General features: G+C 45.3%; 1 protein-coding gene and 1 long non-coding RNA gene across 3 annotated transcripts; one reads left to right on the top strand and one right to left on the bottom strand.

Moving 5' to 3' along the window:
- Positions 1-292: 292 nt before the first annotated feature.
- LOC103183555 (cathepsin L1-like) lies at positions 293-15,288 on the top strand. Of its 2 annotated transcripts, none has more exon segments than NM_001292822.1 (8): positions 293-328; positions 4,118-4,247; positions 7,009-7,131; positions 7,919-8,083; positions 9,594-9,815; positions 10,650-10,812; positions 13,823-13,928; positions 14,764-15,288. In NM_001292822.1, coding segments are annotated over 7 exon segments (996 nt in total). In that variant the 5' UTR covers positions 293-328; positions 4,118-4,127; the 3' UTR covers positions 14,861-15,288.
- LOC103183554 lies at positions 1,701-23,828 on the bottom strand. The gene is made up of 3 exons (XR_488427.2): positions 23,714-23,828; positions 21,970-22,091; positions 1,701-1,899 (listed from the first exon to the last, which is right to left on the bottom strand). It is a non-coding gene; the product is annotated as an uncharacterized LOC103183554 (long non-coding RNA).
- Positions 23,829-24,598: the final 770 nt, after the last annotated feature.

Here is a 24,598-nt window from a genome sequence, read left to right as displayed (position 1 = left end):
AGTTGGCTCAAATAAGTTAAACAACTCTTTAAAGAAAACCACTAATGTTACCCCAACATTCATACACAAGGTTGTCCATTGGTAAGTTTAGCGATAAGATAAAGTGAACAAAGTTTCCATGGAGCAGTATTCCAACAGAATTACTGTGGTGATGATGACATTTTGCAAAGCTACCTTATGAAGTCTCTGGGTAAATAATACATGGTGGTAATGCATTTCAGTTAATGTTTGGGGAATCCAACGCTCATTATTTTCAGATCTAAACGAAACGTGTGCATGCAAACTGCATGCACATTTGAAAGAGAACATTGAATGATCACCTTTACAGGTATGAATTTCAGATTTCCTGAGGTGAGTCTCTCTTATTTTAAAAATGTGTCTGTGACTGCAATGTCATGTCATCAAGAACTGCTTTATAGTGTGTCAGAGCCACCGTAAGACCTTGTTCGGGACACGTCTTCATTCCTCCTCCTTCTGCTCTTCTATACCCTTTCTCCCTTGCGTAAGCATCAAGTTTCTTCTTAAATACACTGATGCTGTTTGTTTCAACCACAGTTTCCGGCAGTGAGTTCCTCATTCTCACTAGCCTCGTGGTGAGAAGTTCATCCTAAACTCCCTTTCAGATCTGCTACTGGCTGCCTTATATTTGCGTTTTGATATTACATTTGGTTGCATGAGTTTAAATGGCAACTTTTTCTGCGTCTTCATTATGTATATTTTCTCCTTCCAGCTCTTACCTCTTTATAACTTGAAGATTTTTTTTCTCTCCTCCTCTCCAATTTTGTCTATGATATCCACATGCAACCGTGATTCCAAATCCTCTCCAAAGCACTCCTCTCCCTCATCGATTCTTCCTTATTTTCATGTGATTTATGCAACACACTTTCCTCTGCCTCAACTTTTCTCTTCCTCTTCACCATCTTATCTTTCTGTCTTATCTCTCTGCCTCAATCTCCCATCTTCTGCCCATTTCTTTGCTTCTCCTGCACTCTAGTGTAAAGTTGTCCCCTTTCCCCAGGAAACACTCCTTCCCTACTGCCAGAGGCCACCCTGCGTTGTGTTTGACTTGCATGCCTGGTTACTGAGAACCTTTCTTTGTAACGTTTATTATGTCCACCTCCATTTCATCAATTTCTGAGCTGTTTACAACATTTGCATTGTTTGGGGTATTGTGGCTGCCTTTATTATGGCTTTATTCAATGTTAAATTTTCTTCTCTGAATAATTTTTTCTGATTCCCAAGGGCCAATTGGTCCCTGATCATTTCATCTCTCACATCACTGTCATCGCACATTCTGATTACCTGTCTTAGTACTTGAATGTACTGGTCACATTTCATTTTCAGTTTATTTGTGTCTCGCAAACTTGAACCTATCTATTATAACTTTGGTTCTACCAACACATTGGCCCTCAAATGTCTGCTGGTCTACCAGCGGCTCAACATCATATGTTTCAACTGCTTCCAGTCCGGCGACGTTTAAAAATACTGCATATTGCCATTGACGCCTATTGTGTAGGCCTACTGCCAAGGCAATGTAACTTCTTAAACATTCATCAATTTACTCTTATGTTTCCAGAAAATTATAACTCACTTGGCTGCTGCAGTATTCATAGCAAGCAAATTTCCCCGTCATCTGTGGTCCATCCTGAATTCATTCCCCTTCACCTGATGGGTGAATGAGACTTGGCTCTGGCCCCCATCAATGAGCGGTCGGTTTCTTCTTATCCTTCAGTGTCTTTCTCTCCATGTCTTTTTGGACCCATGTGTGACACCTCTCAATAAAATGAAAACACTTTCCGCTCCAAGCTTGAAAACGCTTCAACTTTATTGAAGTCCCACCGACTCCATTCTCTTCCTCCTATCATTCTTCTCATGACTAAAATCAGGGCATGTAGAGACCTGGGAGAGGTAGCAGAATGAATTAAAGAATGGTTAGGAAACCAAAAGCAAAGAGTAGGAGTTAAGGGCATTTTCTCAGACTGGCAAAAGGTAGGAAGTGGTATTCCACAGGGATTCAAGTTAGGACCGCTACTGTTCATCATATATTTAAATGATTTCGACTTAGATATAGGAGGTGTGTTGTTAAAATTTGCAGATTACATCAAATTGAGGGGTATACTGCGTAAATAGTGAAGAGGAATGCAGAAGAATACAGGAAGCAAAATGGGAAGACAGATGACAAGTTAACTTTAACACAGGAAAATGTGAAGTAATTCACTTTGGCAGAAAAAATAAAGAAGCCATCTAATATGGTAGTAAGCTAGGAATGGAGAAGCCAAGAGATCTAGAGATTCAGAACCACAAATTTCTAAAAGTAGCAACACAGAGAGATAAGTACATAAAAAGGCAAATGGGGTCTTGGGTTTTATATTCAGTGGGATAGAGCATAGAATTGACAAAGGAATGTTAAATATACATAAACCCTGGTTAGACGACACTTGAAGTATTGTCTCCAATTCTGGTCACATACTACAAGAGATTTATAGCAGTGATGAAAAGAGTACAACATAGGTTTATCAATGATAAAAAATAATAATACTTGCATTTGGTATATTGCCTTTCATGTGGGAAGACATCCCAAAGCATTTCACATGATATACTGTAAAGTGGAGTGGCTGTGTGTTTTGTGGGCAAACGCAGCAGCCAAATTGCAGCCATGAAGTGAATGACCAATTGTATCTGGGGGATTGTTGGCCAGGACACCAGGAGAGAGAAACTCACTTCTTTTTTCAAATTGTGCCATGGGATCTTTAATGTCTACCTGAACAGGCAGATGGATCTCAGTTGAACATCTCATTCAAAGGATGGCATCTCATTGGAGTAATGAAGTGAATAACCAATTTTACCTCGGGGATAAAAGCCCCAGCACTGCATTGGAGTATCATCTTAGACAATGTGATTCCAAGTCCCAACATGGAGCTTGAACCCTCTGACTCAGAGGCGAGAGTACTATCACTGAACAACAACAACAACAAGATTCCATTTATAGAGCGCCTTTCACGTCAGGAGGACGTCCCAAGGCGCTGTACAGTTGGGTCAGGACCTGAGCATTGGGGGGAAATGGTCAGGGTGAGGGGAGAGAAGGGAGGGAGCGAGGAGGGGGTAGAGAGTCGAGAGGGGAGCCGAAGGCTCGGTCAAAGAGAAAGGTCTTGAGACCAGCCCTGAAGGAGGAAAGGGAGAAAGCGGCGAAGGCACTGGGGGATAGAGTTCCAAAGCCTAGGGGCTGAGAGACTGAAGGCCCGGCCACCGATGGTAGGGCGGTTGGGGCGGGGGATGTGGAGCAGACCGGAGTCAGAGGAACGGAGGGTACGGGCAGGTAGGTAGGGGGATAGTAGGTCAGAGAGGTAGGAGGGAGCAAGGCCGAGAATGGCCTTGTAGGTGAGGATGAGGATCTTGAAATCCATCCTCTGGGCTGACACAACTGATCTCATCTTTCCAGAACAACCGCTGCAATGTCCTCTCATTACAGCATCAAGATGTTTTGGTTTTAAATTAATCCAGTGTCCTGACCTCAACCACCCTTCCTTTGAAATTATTCCAGGCAATGATTACCTGCTGGGTAAAGAACAACTTCCTGGTGTCTGTCCTGAAATTGCCCTTTACAACTTTCAACTCATGTCCTCCTGTTCTTCTGGCTTGCTGAATCCCTGAAGTACTGTTCTGGGATTACGTTTTTCAATGCCATTTAAAATGTTATACATTTCCCTCTACATCATGTACTCTCAAGACTGAAGTGCCCCAGCTCGTCTAATCATTACTTATAACACTAAGTCCTCCCTTCTGCGGGGGACCAAAGAAGCTTTTTAAACCCAAGCTTGGGATCAACTAACCTCACTTTCTTTGGGTGAGACCTGTACAATGATCCTTGACAGCTCACCCGGATTTACCAATGAAAACACAGTAATGTGAAACTGTTAATCTGTAATTTTTTAATGTAATCTGTAATCTTTAAATGTAATTTTAGCATTGGAAGGATATATACTTGTTGACTATGGGGAATTTTACTTAACAACTACAGTTCTGAGAAGTATACATTAAAGGTTGCAATAACAGTATCACAAGGGTTTTCATTTAACCTCAATTTTAAAACTAAAAGTCTTTCTTTTGTCTCTATAAGAGAATCAACTATGAAGTTTTGCCTTTTTATTCTGTACATTCTGAACGCTGCCATTGGTTCGAGTAAATTCAATTCAGATGCAAAATGGAGCATGTGGAAAGTCACTCACAGGAAGCAGTATGCTAATTTGGTAAGCCGAATGCGCATTAGAGAAAATCCATACAAACAGAGATGCATATCTATTTCCTTTGTTCACACGCACTCACTTTTGCTGTTAACGCCACACAAAAAAATTTACGCACCATGTCCTTACAATGGGAACTGACAATTCCAACCACAATGAATAATATTTAACAGGAAAATGTGAGAGATTACAGAATTGGTCACCCTCAAGACTGAAGATCTTTGAGAGTACCTCAATAAACCTCTTCTAAATCTGGGCTCAAGATATTCAACTGGAAATCCCAGAAGTCAGTTTAACATTCTCCCCAAATTAGGCAAAATACCAAAATTTAGAAAGCTCACAACCTCATGAAAAAGTTGCTAGTGTTCAAGAAAGTCAAAAATTAAAATCCTAGTACCTCGGTTAATTAACACAGTAACTTGCTCTTTCGGTGATCCCGTTAGCCAACTGAAGCAAATTAGATGTATTAACACATTAATACACAAGTGGAAAAGCCATTGGGTTAATCACAGAATACATCTGAGAATTTCTCACTGAGCTACACCCGACCCATCTCTGTACTAAGGAAAGGTTCTGCAATATTTATTAATAATAATCTTACATTTGATACAGCGCCTTTCAATCAGGAGGACATCTCAAACCAAGATATACTGTAAAGTGCAGTTATTGTGTATTTTGTAGGCAAACACAGCAGTCAATTAGCACACATCAATGCCTGCAAACAGTCATGAAGTGAATGATCAATTTTATTTAGGGGGATTGTTGGTCAGTGCACCAGGAAAAACACTCTTCTCTTTTCGAATAGTGCTGTGGGATCTTTAACATACAACTGAACAGGTAGACAGGACCTCAGTTTAACATCTCATCCAAAGGACGACTCCACATTAGTGTATAATCTTAGACTATATGATTTCCAAGTTCCAATAAGGCATTTCAACCCACAGCGCTTTGACTCAGATGTGAGAGCGCTACCAACTGAGGCAGGCTGACACTCCCCAGTACTCAAAAATCAAGTAAAATCCCTGATTACTTATCCTACAGTACAGCTCCGAATCACTGACACTCCATTTTCTTGATAAGGCCTCAAGAATTCAAGAACCATTAACATTACTCCCCACAACCTATCATCTTGGATAGTTTTGTTGGTTGAACAGCAATCCTGAATACAGAAAGTTTGAGCTTTGAATCCATGTGATGCACTCAATCCTTTCAAGTTCAATAAACAATAAATGTATGAGTTTATCCCTCTATCCTGGCCAATAATCCCCTAGAGAAATTTGTCATTCACTTCATGGCTGTTTGTGGGACACTTCTGTGCGCCAAAATTGACTGCCACCTTTGCCTACAATATGACACAGTTACTACATTTTACAGTAAGATCCCATGAAGCACTTTGAGATGTCCCCGTAATCTGAAAAGCTCTTTACATTATTTACAAGGGTTATTATCTGAGCCAATAGAAAAGTGTGGACATCTTTGTCCAAAATTCCGGGGAGATTTGCTAATTTTGCGGAAAATGGTGGGGGCTGGTTGCTGCTATTAAGGTACATTTTACTACTAACCTCATTTTTTCATTTTATTGATAAAAACTAAACATGAGGAAATAACACATACTAGATTGTTACAAAAAAATTAATTGATTCGTTAACAAAAACTAGGTGGCCATTTTTTTTTGCGGGGGGGTGGACACCAGCGAGGCTAAAGGCGCTCATCACCTCCTGCCTCTCAGAACCTGGCACCGCAGACAGACACAGAGACCCAAAGAGAGAGACACTCTCGCAGACAAAGAGAGAGAGACAACCCTCAGAAACACAGAGATATATACACACCCAGACAGAGGAGAGAGACACACACATACACACAGACACACTCATAAACAAACATACATAGAGAACACAGACGCAGAAACACTCACAAACACACAGTCACACTCACACAGAGACACTCACAAACAGACACACATACTGAGGAGAGAGACACACTCACATAGACACAAACAGAAAGAGAGACACACATATGCACATAGACACTCACAAACAGAGACATATTCAGACACACAGAGAGATACACACTCACATAGAGACACTCATAAACACAGAGAGAGACACACACACAGACACTCACAAACACAGAGAGAAAAGAGCGACACATACACAGACATTCACAAACACAGAGAGAGGAGACACACACAGTCACTCACATACACATCGAGAGAGACACACACAATCACAACCTCTGAACGCAGCCCATTTGCCGTTTGCGCCGCACTGCGCAATCGCGACCTGATCCACCCCTTCCACATTGACATCACGTAAACAGAAGAGGTCGGCGGGCCACAAACTACATTTATCGCGGATTTTCTCGTGGAGGAGGGCACTTGTCGTAGATTCCATGGAAAAAGTAGGGCCGCACATTTCTATTGGCCCAGGTTATTATCATTGCTCTCTCGTGTTGAACTCTTAAAAGAGCTTCTGGGAGGTAAAACATGTTTGGAGATGCCAGGTCCACACCGTGTAAGTCAAAGCCCTAATAGATAAGGTGGTCCCAGCTGGGCAAATACTCTGATGTGCTATTACTAGTGGCAATCATTCCATTCCAAACCAGATGGAAGTCCAGCAAGTCTTAAATCTTGCTTGGGATTTGTTAATTGTGACCTTTTCAGATACAAACATTCATTTGAACCCTTTTTAATACACAGGTTCCTGTGTTTAGCGAATTCCAGTGATTTTATGCAGTGTTTGGGGTAACTCAGTGTTCTTTACTTTAGGTGGAAGAGACTAACAGGAGAATAATATGGCAGGCAAACCTGCAGGAAATCAAAACACACAATATGGAGTACAAAAGACGAAGGGTATCATTTAAAATGGGCATGAATCATTTTGGAGATTTGGTAAGTTATTGAAGAATCAGGTTGTGGTGTCATCCTGGGGCAGTGTCTGAGAGTGTCTGGGGCACTCTCGGCCGAGTCAGAAAGTTGTGAGTTCATGCCTCACATCAGGACTTGGAATCACAGCCTAAGCTGACACACCAATGCAGTGCTGGGAGTTAGTTGCATTGTTGGAGATGTCACATTTCGGATAATCGAGGTGCCATCACCTGTTTAGGTGGGCGTTAAGAGATCCAACAGCACTATTCGAAAAGAGAAGGGAGTTTCTCTCTCCCGGTGTCCTGGCCAACAATCGCCCCAAATAAAGTTGGTCACTCACTCCATGGCTGTTTTGGGACATTGTGTGCACAAACCGGCTGCTGTTTTTCGCCTGCAAAATAGTTAATCCAGTTTACACAATATCCTGTGCAGCACTTTGAGCCTCGATGACATGATAAGATGCCATATCGAATGCAAGTATTATTATAGGATTAATGATACAATTTACATTTATGGAGCACCTTTCATGTCAGGAGGACACCTCAGAGTTGAATAGTTCAGTTACCAACTTGATCAAACAAACTTTTAGACCAAACACATCTATGCTCATGGTACAAGCAATAGGCTGCATTGCTGAAATCTGAGGTTTTGCCACACTACATATCTTTATGTCAACTCCTGTGAAAACCGGCTTTAAATTGCGAGCTTGGGTAACGCAACGAACTGATGACAGTTCTGCCATCATATTTGAAGACTGTAAAAATGTTACTGCAGTGTATACCATAACAAAGATCTTTTTTTCCCTCCACAGTCGTCAAGTGAGTTCCAGAGAATATACCACCATCAATCTTTCAAACAGCGCTCGTTCGTGTACATCATACAGGAAGTGAAGCCCTTTCTGCCATTTAACAACTCGTTTATTGTACGCAGCGTGGACTGGCGCAAAAAAGGCTATGTTACCCCAGTGTATTACCAGGTAGACATTACTTTTCTACAATGTTCCCAACGAGGGTGCTTGAGGCCAGGACGTCGCGTGCGTTTAAGAAACCACTTGTGGGGGAAACCCGCAATTCTATGAGCCAAAGTTTTCAAGGGGTTTGTGTCAGTTTATGAATTCTTTTGCGCCGGTTCAAGTATTCCGGAAGTAGCCAATCAGCATCCTCGATGGAAAATTCCAGCAAGTGTAAAGCAGCCAGTCACAGTCTGGCACATGTGCACTGCTCAGTTCCATATTTAATAATAGTTATTAATTATGTATTAGTAGTACTAGCAGCAAGGGCATGGAGGGCTTTGAAAGCTAGGATGAGGATTTTGAGGAGCCAGTGTCATTGAACCTGACCAATAATTAGAAAATTAGTGGACTCGAGGCATGCCCTGTTGCCTTCAGAAACCGGACCCACTTTCAACGTTTATTTTACCCTGTGTATTGTGTCACAAGAACGTTTTCAACATGTCAATCTCCTGTTCAATAGCATCGAACAGTACAAAGCGGTTTGAAAAACTTACACAGGTCTGATTGCTGCTGCAGACTCCATGGTCTGAACAGTGGAGGGTTAATTTCAAAGATTAAGGTCATGGTGTCAATTGATCTTTATTAAATCTCAGACTACAATACTGATCTTTAAAAAGGGACAGCTTCAGCAAATTGAATTAATCATAGAAAATTACAGCACAGAAGGAGGCCATGCAGCCCACGAAGTCCCAAGCAGATGTCAGAGCATGGTAAACCATCAATCCCACTGCCCTGCCCTATCCATTTCAACCTCAAATTACTACTGAGAAATATGCAGACAATTATTATTATTATATAATACATAAATATTATATGAAGTATCTATCAAGATCTGTCGCATGTGAAGTTATACAAAGGTTGCAGAATGACCTGCAAGATGGCTGGAAGATAATAAAAGAGGCTCCTCAGACTGGCAAGCAATAGTGAGTGGTGTTCTGCAGAGATCCCCATCAGAATAAAATCCTTACCTTTACCTACAAATCACTTCATTTCCTCGCAACCCTCCACCTCACTGTGAGCTTCTCCAACCTCCCTCAAGACCTCCGAGATGCTACTGGTGTGAAGGGCACTCAGCTTCATGAGTGTTCCCAGCCTCACTACTGCCCGCCGAACCTTCAGCCCCATCTTTTGAAACTCCTTCCACTTCTTCATCTCCTTAATATTTTTTTTTTGTCAGCTGGGTGTCTTAAGTATGGTGATGGCTTTCCATAGTGTCAGAGTACCAAGCCAGATTGAAGAGTTCCATTTCTGCCACCTCCAAGGAAATTTCCCTGTTCCTTGAATGGAGCACTTATTCCCCCCCCCCCCCCCCACACACCCCGACAGAGTTATCCTATTTACCAAATTCTGGAAAATGTTAGACACAGGTTGTCAAAAAACAATGGGGCCAAAATCTAACAATTCAAAAACTTTTAGTCACTGCAAGATGTGGATTTTAATCATTGCCTTGCCCAATCAAACCTTCTCTCCCCAGGGCACCTGTGGCTCCTGCTATGGCTTTGCTGCAACTGGATCATTAGAGGCAATGATTTTCAAGAAATATGGTAAACTCATCAAGCTGAGTGAGCAGAGCATTGTTGACTGTTCAAGCTATTATGGTAACCTTGGATGCTCTGGGGGCTCAATCATTCGGGCCTACAAATTTGTTATGGAGAACGGAATTCAATCGGCAGACACATATCCCTATACTGCGAAGGTACTTTTGCTTTTACAATATTTGCAATGGCTCTCTTTGGTAACAATGCAAAGAAGTGAAAAGGGTCTGCTTAGCATCCTTTCTTTGTGCCAGCCTGGCTCTATTGGTAGCATTATCGCCTCTGTGTCAGAAGGTTTGGAGTTCAAGACACCACGTCAGGACAGAAAGAACTCTCAGCAGAAGGCTGAGTCAGACGGTCTTACAAGGATCTTCCTGAGTGGGCTCATGACCACAAACCACATCAAATGTGAGAGATCTGATTGTGGATGCTCTCAAGAAGTACGTGGACCTCGGCATGAAGGCCATCACCCTTCAGTGCCATCGCCTGTCACCAAAAAGTTTGGTTTGAGATTGGGGTTCAGGAGGGGATGGAAGACCATATCCTCAACGCAATTCAGGCCAAAGGTCGTACGTACACCTTGCTGGATGCCGTACTAACCAACATCCTCAACCTGCCTCGACAGTCTCATCACATTAGAATAGTAAGAAAATGTGTCAAAGGCCTGGTCTCTCCTTTGGCACGTGGAATGTTAATTCCTTGGGAGGCTAAATGTCTGCGATCGACCTCTTCCTTTCCCAAGAAAAAAAATTATGTCCTCACTCACCAAGAAATGTTGGGATGGTGCATGATCATCACTTGGGTTTTCATGGGTACTGTAGGAGTTCCAGGTCCCCAATGAGGAGCTTGAACTCACAAACTTCTAAATTAGTGCTACCAACTGAGCCAAGCCAACACATCATAGAGTGCAACATAGAGCATCAAAGGGTCAGAAATAAAAGTTCTGATTTTAGGACTAATTTTAATACTGTATGCATTTATTTTTTCTTTACAAGGCTGGCACTTGTAGGCATAACAAATCTTCAACGGTAGCAACGATGTCCCATTACATAAAAGTACATTCTAATGAAGAAGCTTTAGCTCAAACAGTATCAACCGTTGGACCAGTTGCTGTATGTGTTCATACCAAAACCCGTTCGTGGCAATTTTATAAATCAGGTATGGTTATTACACACCTTTCAATCAATATCAACAATTATCACCATGTCTCAAAACCTTATAGTAAGGAATTCAATGGGCCAAAAGCAATAGATATAATAATCCTCGCACTTGATATAGTTCCTTATCACGTTTGAGACGTCTCAAAGCGCTTCACAGAATCTACTGTAAAGTGGATTGACTGTATTTTGTGGGCGAATCGTGGGAGCCAATTGCATGCGCACAGCAGTGTCCCATAAACAGTCATGGATCGAGTGACCGATTTTTTTTAAGGGATTATTACAACAACAAGATTTCATTTATGGAGCACCTTTCACGTCGGCAGGATGTCCCAAGGCGCTGGACAGTTGGGTCAAAAAAGTAATCAATCGACTAACAAGCGGGTATTTACTTACTGCTAGATAAACAGGAGCATGTGGAGTAAAGTAACTTCCACAAAGGATCATCCACAGTCAGAGTAATTAAATCATTTAGTACAAGTTACATAGTATGTTACATAGTCTGTGCCCGTGTTTATATCCCATACGAGTCCTCACCTCTCCTAATCGCCTTTCCTATTCCCTTCTTTTTATGTAGTGTATTTTGTACAGCTGGTTTGGAAAAACAACCCTTCTAATCGCCTCTGCTATTCCCTTCAACTCTTAAAAATGCATTGTTTCTTTTTGCTTTAATTTTTTTTGGTTACCCTTTTTTTGGGGTCTGACACTGCAGAAACCCATCACCGTGCTTAAGAGTATCCAAATCAAACTGAGAACTCCATGCATCCAACCTACATATTTAGAGAGATAGCTAGAATGGAAAGCGCACTCTCTCTCTCTCTGGAGGGACGCATCTTGCGTTGACACGAGCTAAGGCTTGGGCACCCCAGAGTGGGCATTGGGGTAACTGTGAGAGTCTAACCAGCTAAAATCGCATAGCTTGTCATTCATAGCATTAACAGGCAAGCTTGTCCAGCTAGGACTACCATACCTGTTAGGGCTTTGGCTTGCATGGTTAACAGAAGCCGAGTGGGAGGATTCCCCGCTTCCAGTGTTTGGCGTACCCTTCGAAGTCCTGCAGCTGCTTTCCGTGTTTGCCACAAATCCACCTTACTGCTTGATCCTGGACTTCGCCACATGAAAACTTACTGGCAAGCACTGGAATCACATTGAATTGCAGGAAATTAATTTCTTCTGCATACTTACTGATGGATCAAGACTATGGTTCACATAAGTCTGCACGCGTCGACAGGTCAAGGTGTAATTTTCCCTCAATTCAATGGAGGATAGGGGAGCGACATTACAAGTTAAACGATAAATACAACTAAATACACATGATCTATCCTCCCAGCTTCCCAAACGAGGTGGTCATTTGGGAAAAAGCAAAGATAGAAGAGGGAAATAAATATCAAATGTAAGAATTATTATTATTATAAATACAAAGAAATCTAAGTGATCATGAGAGGAAACTGAATGGTACTTGGGTGTCTGTACGACTTGGGCTATTATAAAGATAGGACTTATGTGAGTTTTAATGTAGAAGAATGACAACATTATATATACATGGTCCAACAAATGGGGTAGCTTCTTGGACCACTTAACAATGGTGTTGTTTGCCAGGGAGGGATGGGAGGTGACCTTAGTCGAAAGTCTTCAGATGTAATCTGAAGATAATAAAATAATAATCCTTGCATTTGATATAGCACTTTATTATGTCTTTGAGACGTCTTAAAGCGGTTCACAGAATATACTGTAAAATGAACTGATTGTACATTTTGTGGGCGAAGATGGATCAAGAGGGCACAAGGCGGAGGGATTGAGGCAGGAAGTTCCAGAGGGTTAGGGCATAGTGGCTGAAAGCACAGTCGCTGATTGTGAAGCGGAGGGGTCAAGAACGTGGAGAAGGCCCAAACTGGGGCAGCAAAGGGGGTAGACTAGTGGGCTGTGAGCAGGTCAGAGAGGTAGGAAGGTGCCAGCACATGAAGGAATTTGTGGAACTTGAAATTAATCCGTTAATTAATTAATCTGGCATGGTCTGGGGCGATGCGTGTGCAGAGTTTGGTGCAGGTGAGGACACAATCAGCGGAGTTTTGAATTAGTTGGAATTTGTGAATGGTGGAGCTGCGGATACTAATGAGGAGGGTACTAAAGGACATTCGCAGGAGTCTTTCATGTGGTACCTTGTCAACTGCATAGCGTGCCACTGAGGGCACCGTCTGGCAAGCTTCCTGCTGTTTTATTCCAGCTAGCAATGCTTTGAAATATTCCAATGACATAATAAGGTGGTTTATCAAATGCAAGGACTATTAAATCTCAATCGGCATCTAACTGTATAACTGACCTGAGGATGCATAACCTTTAGTAAGTACTTTGATGGGAACACCTTCCACAATATTCAAATGGCCTTTTTGGGCAGTTTCTTTCGAGACTGAAATTAGACAGTGAGTGACCTGCAGATGAATCCAATATATTTTAACCTTATCAATCTTGTAGAGGCTCTTAGAAAGTTAGCATTAGAATAATTTCTTTACACTGTGCTAAGGTGATACATTCGTTTGCAAAATAAAGTGACGACACTTTCACAGTTCATCCTGTGAAGTTCTTTTAGATTTCCTCCTGACGCGAAAGTCACTGCATCAAATGTACAATTCAATACAGTTTACACAGAATAGAATCTTACAGCACAGAAGGAGGCCATTCAGCCCAGCTTACCTGTGCCGGCTCTTTGAAAGAGGTATCCAATTAGTCCCACTCCCAAGCTCTTTCCCCATAGCCTGGCAATTGTTTCCTTTTCAAGTATATATCCAATTCCCTTTTGAAAGTCATTATCGAATCTGCTTCCACCACCCTTTCAAGCAGTGCTTTCCAGAATGTAGCAAATCGCTGTGAAATTTTTTTTCCTCATCTCCCTTCTGGTGCCCCCTTAGGAGTGCCCTTCATATCAGGAGGACGTCTCAGGTGGACACCTGAGCTGGGGGCACGGGAGGGAGGCAAAGAAAATAATTATTAAGGATTATTATTCCATTCTACAGGTATCCTTTATGATCCCCTTTGCAAGAACTACACTTATGACCATGGTATGCTTGTGGTGGGATTCGGCATTCAGAAGGATGAGCACTACTGGATTGTTAAAAATTCGTGAGTTTGATCTACTTTTATAGAAATATTAAAAGACTGACAAGGCTTTAAAATACAGGAGATCAAACATATAGATGGAGCTGGCTAAGGATTATTTGATCAGGATACAGTCTTGTTACATGCAATATCTGGACAAGATCTGGAGGCGTCACAATTAAGCAAATCATTATCTTTCTGTAGTTTTAGTGATGTTCAAAGGAGAAATTGACCTTTAAATTTGAATCAAAAGCATAAGGTATGAAAACTTGAGACAAAATCATCAAAACCTAATGTCTATAAAGGTCCTCCCAGCTCTCCGATCATCCTGTGCGTAAAAAGCACCACAATGCTCTCTTATTCTCTATAGACTCCTTGATCACCACAAAAAATCAAGTCCCGGTCCACCTTATCTAAGCCTCCCATCATCTGCTACACCTCTATATCCCCTCTCAGCCTTCTGAGCTCAAAAAAAGCCCCAAGTCATCACCAGGTACTGAACAGAGACCAGGAACAGGAATCCTGGCCGGTTTTCCCTTCCCTTACCTTGGGAACCCAATTTAGCCTACGCACACAGCCCAGGATGAGACCAGTAAACACAGAACAGACAGGGGTTCAAGCCAACAAGCTCCCACTCATTTTTTTTATATAGCTAGCGCAATATACAGTGAAGAAGGTAAAGGAGCATTGAATAAATTCACAGAAATCTTCTTTGCTTGTAATGCAGGCAACTTGAACTAAAAGCAAGCTGGCTTTGTTTTGTAGCAAATTTGTACACACAAATATCTAGGCACATTTTTCTCTCTTAGCTTCAGAATTGATGAGACAAACTTAGATGCAAACTATTTTTGTGTTGCAGGTGGGGATCTCGTTGGGGTATGAAAGGTTACATCTGGATTGCAAAGGACAGGAATAACCACTGTGGAATTTCCTCGTACGCAACATATCCTGAATAGTGTTTCAAATACCCAAAGCAATTGACTATTAGCTGAAAAGCTAGCATTTGAATATCATTCTATACTATTTAGATACCATTTGGGTAGAATATAGTGATGCCAAATGATTAATTGGGATTATAGGTCAAGCCTTTTCTCTTCCTACATTAAATATTAAGCTTCCTTGTGATGCCTGAAGGAGGAGCTAACCCTGCAGAAGAATAACTGGACAATGGAGGAAACAGTACAGAGAAGCATCCAATAAAAATGCTTTCACTAATCTTCACTGTTTGGTATGAAAGCTATGATACTCAAAACGTGGTATGAGGGCATCTTGCTTATTTTTTACTTTCTGTGCCGCAAAAATAAATCTCTCTCTCTGCCTAGGCAATGCAAACAATTGTAATCACGAAATACATAAATTAAAAGCAAAACATTGTTGTAACAATATAATTTTCTATGTTTAATGACTGTGTTCAGTGCTCTTCTCAGATCTACTAATCCCCCAGCCTGGCTCAGTCATGACACTCTCGCCTCCAAGTCAGAAGGCTGTAGGTTCAAGGTCCACATCGGGATTTAAAACTCATACACACTAAAACCCTGGCTGGACAGACCAATGGGCAGACATCCAGGCTATTCAAGCAGACATTAAATATCCTATGTTTCTCCCGGTGTCCTGGCCAACAAACCCCAAATAAAACTGGTCATGAACTCCATGGTTGTTTTGGGACATTGCCATGCACTGTCATGACGCTGCCATGTTGCCATGCCTACAAAATGCACAGTCACTGCACTTTACAGTATCCTTTGAACTGTTTTCTTGATTTGAAAGGCGCTGTAAAAACTGCAAGGATTTTTGGTTATTATTGTTATTGTCATAATAAAACAGACAAGTTTATTCGAAAGGGCCAAGGTACACAAAGCAGGATGGACCACTAACCCTGGAAAGAGCAGGAGACAAGATGAGATGAATTGAGAAGTTAGTGGTTAGGTTTGGAAGTCTGCAGATTGTAGGGGGAAGAGAAGGCTGCGTGGAGGTTAAGAGTTCTAAAAATACAATTCTCTAAAGGCCTCTTACAGCTCAATTTAACTGCTTGAAGAAACTGCTCGAAGAAGCAACAAGACAATATGATTCTTTATTTCATTACCCCCACACCCCCACCACCTGAAACAAAGTAAACCCTGAGGGAAATTGGAACTTCTATAAACTGGGAGTTTCTCTCAGTGTCTTGGTTGACAATCCCCCAGATAAAATCGATCAGCCACTTTGTGGCTGTTGTAGGATTTCACTGTACCCAAATTGGCTGCCACATTCACCCCCAAAGTACACAGTCACTACACTTTCCAGTATTTCCTGTGAAGCACTTCGACACTTCCTCCCAAAGTGAGAGGCACTATATCAACAGCAAGTTTTTTTTAATCTGCAGAGATATTCCAATGGGAACATTTTATAAAGGAATGATGTTAAGAAAAACAGCCAACACGACTCTATTGACCACTAAATCACTCACTTTAGTACTCGGTGTATGATTTAGCATACAGTTTTAAATCAATCTTCGTAAAGATAATGGGCGTGGATATCCCCCCAAAATCTTCATAGGATACAACAACAACAACAACAACAAGATTCCATTTATAGAGCGCCTTTCACGTCAGGAGGACGTCCCAAGGCGCTGCACAGTTGGGTCATGACCCGAGCAGGGGGGAAATGGTCAGGGTGAGGGGAGGGAAGGGAGGGAGAGAGGAGGGGGGAAATGGTCAGGGTGAGGGGAGGGAAGGGAGGGAGCGAGGAGGAGGAAGAGAGTCGAGAGGGGAGCTGAAGGCTCGGTCAAAGAGAAAGGTTTTGAGACCGGCCTTGAAGGAGGAAAGGGAGGAAGCAAGGCGAAGGCACTGGGGGATGGAGTTCCAGAGCCTCGGGGCTGAGAGGCTGAAGGCCCGACCACCGATAGTAGGGCGGTTGGGGCGGGGGACGTGGAGCAGACCGGAGCCAGAGGAACGGAGGGTACGGGCAGGTAGGTAGGGGGATAGTAGGTTGGAGAGGTAGGAGGGAGCAAGGCCGTGAATGGCCTTGTAGGTGAGGATGAGGATCTTGAAATCAATCCTCTGGGGGATGGGGAGCCAGTGGAGGCGAGCGAGGGTAGGAGTGATGTGGTCCCGAAGCCTGGTGCGGGACAGTACACGAGCTGCAGAGTTCTGAATGACCTGCAGCTTGTGGAGGGAGGTGGCGGGAAGGCCGGCGAGGAGAGAGTTCCCATAGTCCAGCCTTGAGGTGACAAAGGCGTGAACCAGGGTTTCAGCAGCGTGAGGGGTGAGGTAGTGCCGTAATCTGGCGATATTCCGGAGGTGATGGAAGGCGGTGCCAGTTGTGGTGCGGATGTGAGGGAGAAAGGACAGCTCAGGGTCGAACAAAACGCCGAGGTTCCTGACTGGCTTTGAGAGGTGGAGAGTGCAGCCTTGGATGCTGATGGTGTCAGCGCCTGAGGTGCGGAGGCGCTGACGTGAGCCAATCAGGAGGGCCTCGGTTTTTCGCACGTTGAGCTGAAGAAAGTTGTCTCTCGTCCAGGACTCGATGTCGGACAGGCAGGCTGTCAGGACATCGGTGGTCGTGGAGTTGAGAGTAGAGGAGGAAAGGTAGAGTTGGGTGTCATCCGCATACATGTGGAAGTTAACCCCATGTTTGCGGATGATGTCACCGAGGGGGAGCATATAGAGGGTGAAGAGGAGGGGACCGAGGACAGAGCCCTGAGGGACACCACATGAGACAGTACGGGGGGTGGAGGAGAAGCCATTCGTTGAGACGAAGTGAAGACGGTGGGAAAGGTAAGAGCTAAACCATTCAAGGACAGTGCCTTGAAGGTTGAGGTGGGAGGACAAGCGGTGGAGTAGGATAGCGTGGTCGACCGTATCGAATGCTGCCGATAGGTCGAGGAGGACGAGGAGACAGAGGGAGCCCTGGTCACAGATGGTCAGGATATCATTGGTGACCTTGACCAGGGCAGTTTCTGTGCTATGAGCAGCACGGAAACCTGACTGAAGGGGTTCAAAAAGAGAATGGGTGGAGAGGAAAGAGCGCAGTTGGGAGGCGACAACTCTTTCCAAGACCTTGGAGAGAAAGGGGAGGTTGGAGATGGGCCGGTAGCTTGATAGCTGCGACGCATCAAGGGAGGGTTTTTTCAGGGTGGGCGTGATGATGGCAGTTTTTAATGGAATGGGGACAGAGCCAGAGGAGAGGGACAGGTTTATGATGTCAGTGATATGTGGGGCAAGAAAATGGAGCTGGGAGATAAGGAGTGGAGTGGGGATGGGGTCAAGGGAGCAGGTGGTTGGTTTTAGGGATAGGATGAGTTCAGTGACAGAGGGTGGGGAAACGGGTACGAAGGTGTGTAGGGGAGGATGGGTAGGAGTCGGAGTGTGGGAGGGAAGGGGTGGGTGGTGGGTGGAAGTTGGAGGGGAAGTGACCGCGGAGCGGATTCCCTTGATCTTGGATTCAAGGAAATCCAGCATCTCCTCGCAGTGAAGGTTGGAGGAGATGACCTGCGCGGGGTGGCGGGGGGGACGGAGGAGTCGGGATGTGGTGGAAAACAGTAGCCTGGGGTTGTTCTTCGCCTCCAGGATTATCCTGGAGTAGAAGGACGACTTGGCCGAGGCTAGAGTGGAGCGGTAAATTTTGAGGAGGTCCAGCCAGATTTGTCGGTGGACCGTTAGGCCAGATTTGACACAGGTGCGTTCAGCAGCCCGCACCTGGCATTTCAGTGAGCGGAGGTGGGTGGTGTACCAGGGGGAGGAGCGGGAGTAGGAGACAGTGCGGGAAGTGATGGGGGCAAGAGTATCGAGTGTGGAGGAGAGGATATTGTGGAGGAGGGAGAGAGGAGAAGAGGGGTCGGTGAGGGTTGAAGGCCAGAGGGAGAGGAGTTCTGAGGACTCCAAGGCATCGGTTAGGGATTGTGGGGGTAACTTCTTCCAAACACATTCACTACCCTTTGCAATCAAATCCTGTACAGCGCAATATCAGATGCAAGATCTATTGTTACTTTCTTATATATATTGTTATATGCTAAGGAGACAGTTCATTCTGTTGTTGAGGCAGTCTTTGGTTTCCACTTCCCAGGTGAACTATCAGCAGTCCTGGCCTAAGCTAACCTATTGATTCTTTGAATCCCCACCTGGACATTTTATTTTCCATCCATAAATCTTCTTTGAAGCGCTTTGAAGTGCTAAATTATTAATGGTCTGGTCAGGAGATTGATCACTATATTACACTCACCAGAACCCAATAAAAGTTCTATGCCTTTGTGGATTTTATGAGTATCCTGTGAATGATTTAGTCCACATGTGTGAAATGACACTGGTCTTCTGAGAAATTACTTTGTGCAAATGGAAGCGAGATATAAAGACACGATTAGCTGATCACCACTGTTCAACAGCGTCTTGGGTTTATACGGAAATACACCATATCCCCCCCCCCCCGTTATAAGGCATTGTATCAAGGCACAAGTGTGAGCTGCCGAACACGCCTGGACCAAATCCAAACTAACGGTCCATCGGCAGATTTGGCTTCACCACACCAAGATCCACCTGCTCCCTCGATCCCATCCCCACCTATCTCCTCGTCTCCCAGCTCCACCTTCTGGCCCCTCTCCTGTCCGATGTCATCGACCTCTCCTTGTCCACTGGTTCAATTCCCACACCCCTAAAAATAGCCGTCATTACCCGCATCTTGAAAAAACCTTCCCAGGATCCATCCCTCCTCTCCAGCTACCGCCCCATCTCTAACCTCCCATTCCTCTCCAACAAGGTCCTGGAACGAGTCATCGTGTCCCAGCTCCACTCCTTTCTCTCTCACCAGTCGCTCTTTAAACTCTTCCAATCCGGCTTCCGCGCTTCACTAATGATATTCTGAACATCTATGATCAGGGCTCCCTCTGCCTCCTTGTCCTCCTCGACCTCTCTGCTGCCTTCAACACTGTCGACCACTCCATCCTCATACACCGCCTCTCTGCTTTACTCAATCTTCATGGATCTGCCCTTGCCTGGTTCGATTCCTATCTCTCTCACCTTCTCCACTTTGTTGCCTCTAACAGTTTCTCCTCCAGCCCCCACACTGTCACATCTGGAGTCCCCCAGGGCTCTGTCCTTGGCCCTCTCCTCTTTACTATCTACATGCTCCCCCTGGGACATGGGGTCAACTTCCACATGTATGCGGATGACACCCAACTGTCGGACATCAGGTCCTGGATGAGGGCAAATTTCCTACAGTTAAATGTTAACAAGACTGAGGCCCTCCTGAGTGGCTCGCCCCAGCGCCTCAGCACCTCAGGCTCTGGCAGCATCAACCTCCATGGTTGCTCACTACAACTCACCAGCCAGTCAGGAACCTGGGTGTCTTGTTCGACCCTCAACTGTCTTTTCTCCCCCACATTCCATCCATGACCCGTTCTCCCTTCCCTCACCTCCATAACATTGCCCGACTCCGCCACTACCTCACCCCTCAGGCCGCTGAAACTCTTGTTCATGCCTTCATCACCTCCAGGCTCGACTATGCAAACCCCCTGCTTGTCGGCCTTCCCAACTCCTCCCTCCACAGGCTACATATAATCCAGAACTCTGCAGCCCGTGTCCTCTCCCGCGCCAAACTCTGTGACCCCATCTCCCCCACTCTCGCCCGACTCCATTGGCTCCCTATCCTTCAGAGGTCCAGTTCAAGATCCTGGTTCTCACATACAAAGCCCTCCATGGCCTCGCCCCACCCTACCTCTGCAACCTCCTAACCCCCTATCAACCCTCCCACTCTCTCCGCTCAGCCGGCTCTGACCTGCTCCACATCCCCGACCCACCCGCCCCACCATTGGCGTGAGAGCCTTCAGCCATTCTGCCCCCAACCTCTGTAATTCCATCCCCCAGTCATGCCGCTTCGCCCCCTCCTTAGCCTCCATCAAGTCCCGCCTCAAGACCCTCCTCTTCGACCATGCCATTGGCTACCCCCTTTCCCTCCCCTCCCTCCCCTCCAACCGACCCCAGCTCGGGTCTGAAATGCTGTACTCTGTCCAGGGCCTTGGGATGTCCTCCCGACGAGAAAGGTGTTATGCAAATGTAATTTTGCTGTTGTTGTATCCACCAGGTATCTGACACACGCAGAAACCCATCACCGTGCTTAAAATATCGACAACGCCCCACTATTGGCCTTGCCTTCTGCCACTGCATCCTATCCTCTGGAACTTCATGTCTCAATCCATCCGTCTCCCCTCCCTCTCTACCTTTAAAACCCACCCTCGAGACCTATTGTCATATACTTGTATGCCTATGGTCACCTCCATTCTCCCTTGCCTGGCGTCCAACCCTACCAGTGTAAAAGCTCCAAGACAACATCCTGCATGAAGGGCACTGAATAACTGCAAGTTGTTGTTTAACACCAAGTTAGTGTCAACCAAATTCAGTCACCCATCCCATACACACACAGTAAGCCATAGGAGCATAGGATTTACTGTAACGACTCTGCACTTTGTGAGTGACTGCAGCAGTAAATGTGCTCACAGCAATGTCCCACAAACATTCATGAAGTGAATGAAGTTAATATTTGAAGGATTATTAGGCAGGATACCAGGACATACTCCCTTTTTTTTAGAAAATAGGTACATTGGTTCCACTAGCTGGTGGAAATATGAAACTGCACGAACAAGGCTTATCACTTTGCAACGGACACAACTTGTTAAAAAGTTCACACTGCAAAACAGCACATCTCCGAGAACAAAAAGAGGAAAGGTACATTTCTGAAGAACTTTTATTTGATGAAATGAGCTGCGACCTAGTAGAATGGGTATTGCTGCAAAGCATCCTGGACAGCATCAACATCTGAGCTCTAACAATGTCCGGGAATGGATTATGAGCTTTCTTTATCCAAAGTGGAATGGGAAGAGCAGTCTATGTCATCTACTTTGATACATTAAATATTACTTATGTCCTCATCCGCACCAAACTCCACACACTCAAGATCCTGATCCTCGCCAGGCTTCATTGTCTCCAAATGGATTAACTTCAAGGTCCTCACCCCCACCTATAAATCACTTCACACCCTTCTATCCCTCAGCTACACCCCTCTTTATGTAATCTTTAAATCCCACTTTAAAACTTACCTCTCCGACGACACCTATGTTCACTTCCCCTCCTCTTTCATTCTTGCTTGGAGTCCAACTCCGACACCGTGAAGCGTTCCGAGACGTCGTTGTTTCACACGAGTTGGGGAAAGTTGTCTGCCCTAATTTTTCCCAAGTAATTCAGAAAAAAAAACACAATTGAAAAGTCTGTGATTTTGTTTCAGAATTGTGACAATGAAAGCGCTCACACGCCACCAAATACACCAGCCGAGTCACAAAACAAATGTCAGGCCGCTATAAAGCTCTAAAAGTAGCTAAGGGCCAATTTCTCTCCTCCTTCTTCCTTACCTGGAGTCCGACACCACCACTGTGAAGCACTCCAAGACAGTTAAGCGATCCGGGACACTACTCCACATGAAGGGTGCAATATAAATGCAAGTTGTTGTTGTTATTGTCATCATTGCTGATGCTCATAAATGCACAGCACAGGAAGGAGGCCATTCAGCCCATCAAGTCCACCATGGCTCTCAATCCCAGGGCGGACTGGATGGTTCGAATGGCCGTACGTTCAATCTCATTGCCCTGCCCTATCCCCGTACGAACTTGAAGCGGCCAATAATAATAATAATCCTTGCATTTGATATAGCGCTTTTCACGTCGGGAGGACGTCCCAAAGCGCTTCACAGAACACACTGTAAAGTGAATTGACTGTATATTTGTGGGCGAACGCGGCAGCCAATTGCGCACAGCAATGTCCCACAAACAGTCGTGGATTGAAAATGACCAATTTATTATTGTTTTTTGGTTTTGGAGGGATTATTATTAGGCTCTGTGTGGAGTAAGGAAACTTGCCCAAGGTTTCGCCCTCTGCCGGGAATTGAACTCAGGTCTCTCACTTGCAAAGCGAGTGCTCTAACCACTGAGCTACAGGACTCCACGGCCAAGACATTTTTGCTAACTTTTCTTTAAATTGAAAAACTAAAGGAAGTTGTTTCTTGGACCCTTGCGTTTATAAACGGCAGTCAGTACTTGTAACTCATATAGTCCAAGCCGGCGCCGGCCAAACTACGGCACAGAAGCGGCCCGCGGCGCCGTGAAGAAACGCCCGCTCCCTGAGCATTCGCACGAGTGTCGGCAGGTCCGCCCTCGCGGTCCTAGATTTTTTGCCCGATGGAATATTTCCTGATTTATGGCACACGCTTGTCTTTTGAGCCGCGCCTCTCGTTTCTCTTCGAACCGTGGCCTTTGGTCTCCCCTCCCACCTCTCTGCCTTCCCTCACCCCTCACCCCACCCCTCCCCTCCCCCCCCCGCCGCGCTCGGGGCCCCGACAGCTGACTGTTCAGCGCTTTGGGGCGTCCTCCCGACGCGAAGGGCGCTCTGTTGGGCGTCATTTCGTTGTTGTTGTTGTTGTTGTGTTGTGCCGAAGCCGTCTTAAGGCACTATATCAAATGTAAGGATTATTATTAATATTATATAAATCAAGAAACCACCAATCAAGAAAACCCATCCGGCCGACAATACCCCCCCCCCCCAACCCCCACACCCCCACCCCACAGGCACACAGTCACTACACTTCCACACTATCATCCCGCCAAGCGCCCCGTGACGACGTCTCGGATAAATAAACTGAGGTAAAATCGAACAAAAATGCTGTTGGCATAAACGTCTGCCAAGAGGCGCTCTATCAAACGCGAGGATCATCATTATTATTATTATTATTAATTATTAATTATTATTATTATTGATTGCTATTAGTTATTATTCTCAAACGTAAGCAAGTACCGTTGTGACGGCGACCCCCCCCCCACCCGAGTCTCTCGTTGGGGCCTCGAACGAAAACCGCACGGGCAGCGCCTCGCCTCGCGCTCCGGGCGCGCCCCTCGGCCAATCGGATTCAAACCCCGCCGCACGTGCCGCGCCCAACGGCTGACTTGTGGAGGGCGGGAGGGTGGGGGTGTGGGGGGGGTGGGGGGAGGACGGGTCGGTTTGATCGACGCCGTCGGTTTCTGACCAATAAAGAAGCGGGGTACTGTGATTGACGTGGGCAGTGGCCAATGAGAGACGGAAACGTGCGGTCCACGGGAAGGCGGGATCTGAGATCGGCGTGACGATGATGGCAGCCAATGATGGACGGGACCGGTATGATTGACGCGAAGAGGCGGCCAATCAGAGGAGGTATTTGTGCGCGATCGACGTGAGGAGGCAGCAGCCAATGAGAGGCGGGCTAGTGCGACGAACGCTAGGGGGCGGGATAGTGTGATTGACGTGATCAGTGACCAATGGGAGGCGGAATACTGTGATTGACGCAAGGTGGCGGCCAATGAGAGGCGGGAGGGTGGGAGCCGCCAGCGAGGCGGGTTGTGAGTGTTGAGTTGAGTTGAGGAGCAGCGGGAATAGGCCCAGAGAGCGCCTCACACACACACACACAGATAGAGACCGACACATACAGAGACACACAGACAGATAGAGACAGACACACACACACAGGTAGAGACCGACACACACAGAGACACACAGACAGATAGAGACAAGACACACACAGACACACAGAGAGAGACACAGACACACAGAGAGAGACACAGACACACAGAGAGAGACACACACAGACACACAGAGAGACACACACACACAGAGACACAGACACACACACAGAGACACAGACACACA

Source organism: Callorhinchus milii, unplaced genomic scaffold (assembly GCF_018977255.1).
Source record: "Callorhinchus milii isolate IMCB2004 unplaced genomic scaffold, IMCB_Cmil_1.0 Scaffold21, whole genome shotgun sequence".
NCBI classification, from domain to species: domain Eukaryota; kingdom Metazoa; phylum Chordata; class Chondrichthyes; order Chimaeriformes; family Callorhinchidae; genus Callorhinchus; species Callorhinchus milii.
Note: the sequence above shows the minus strand (reverse complement) of the source record. Positions and strands in the feature narration are given on the sequence as shown.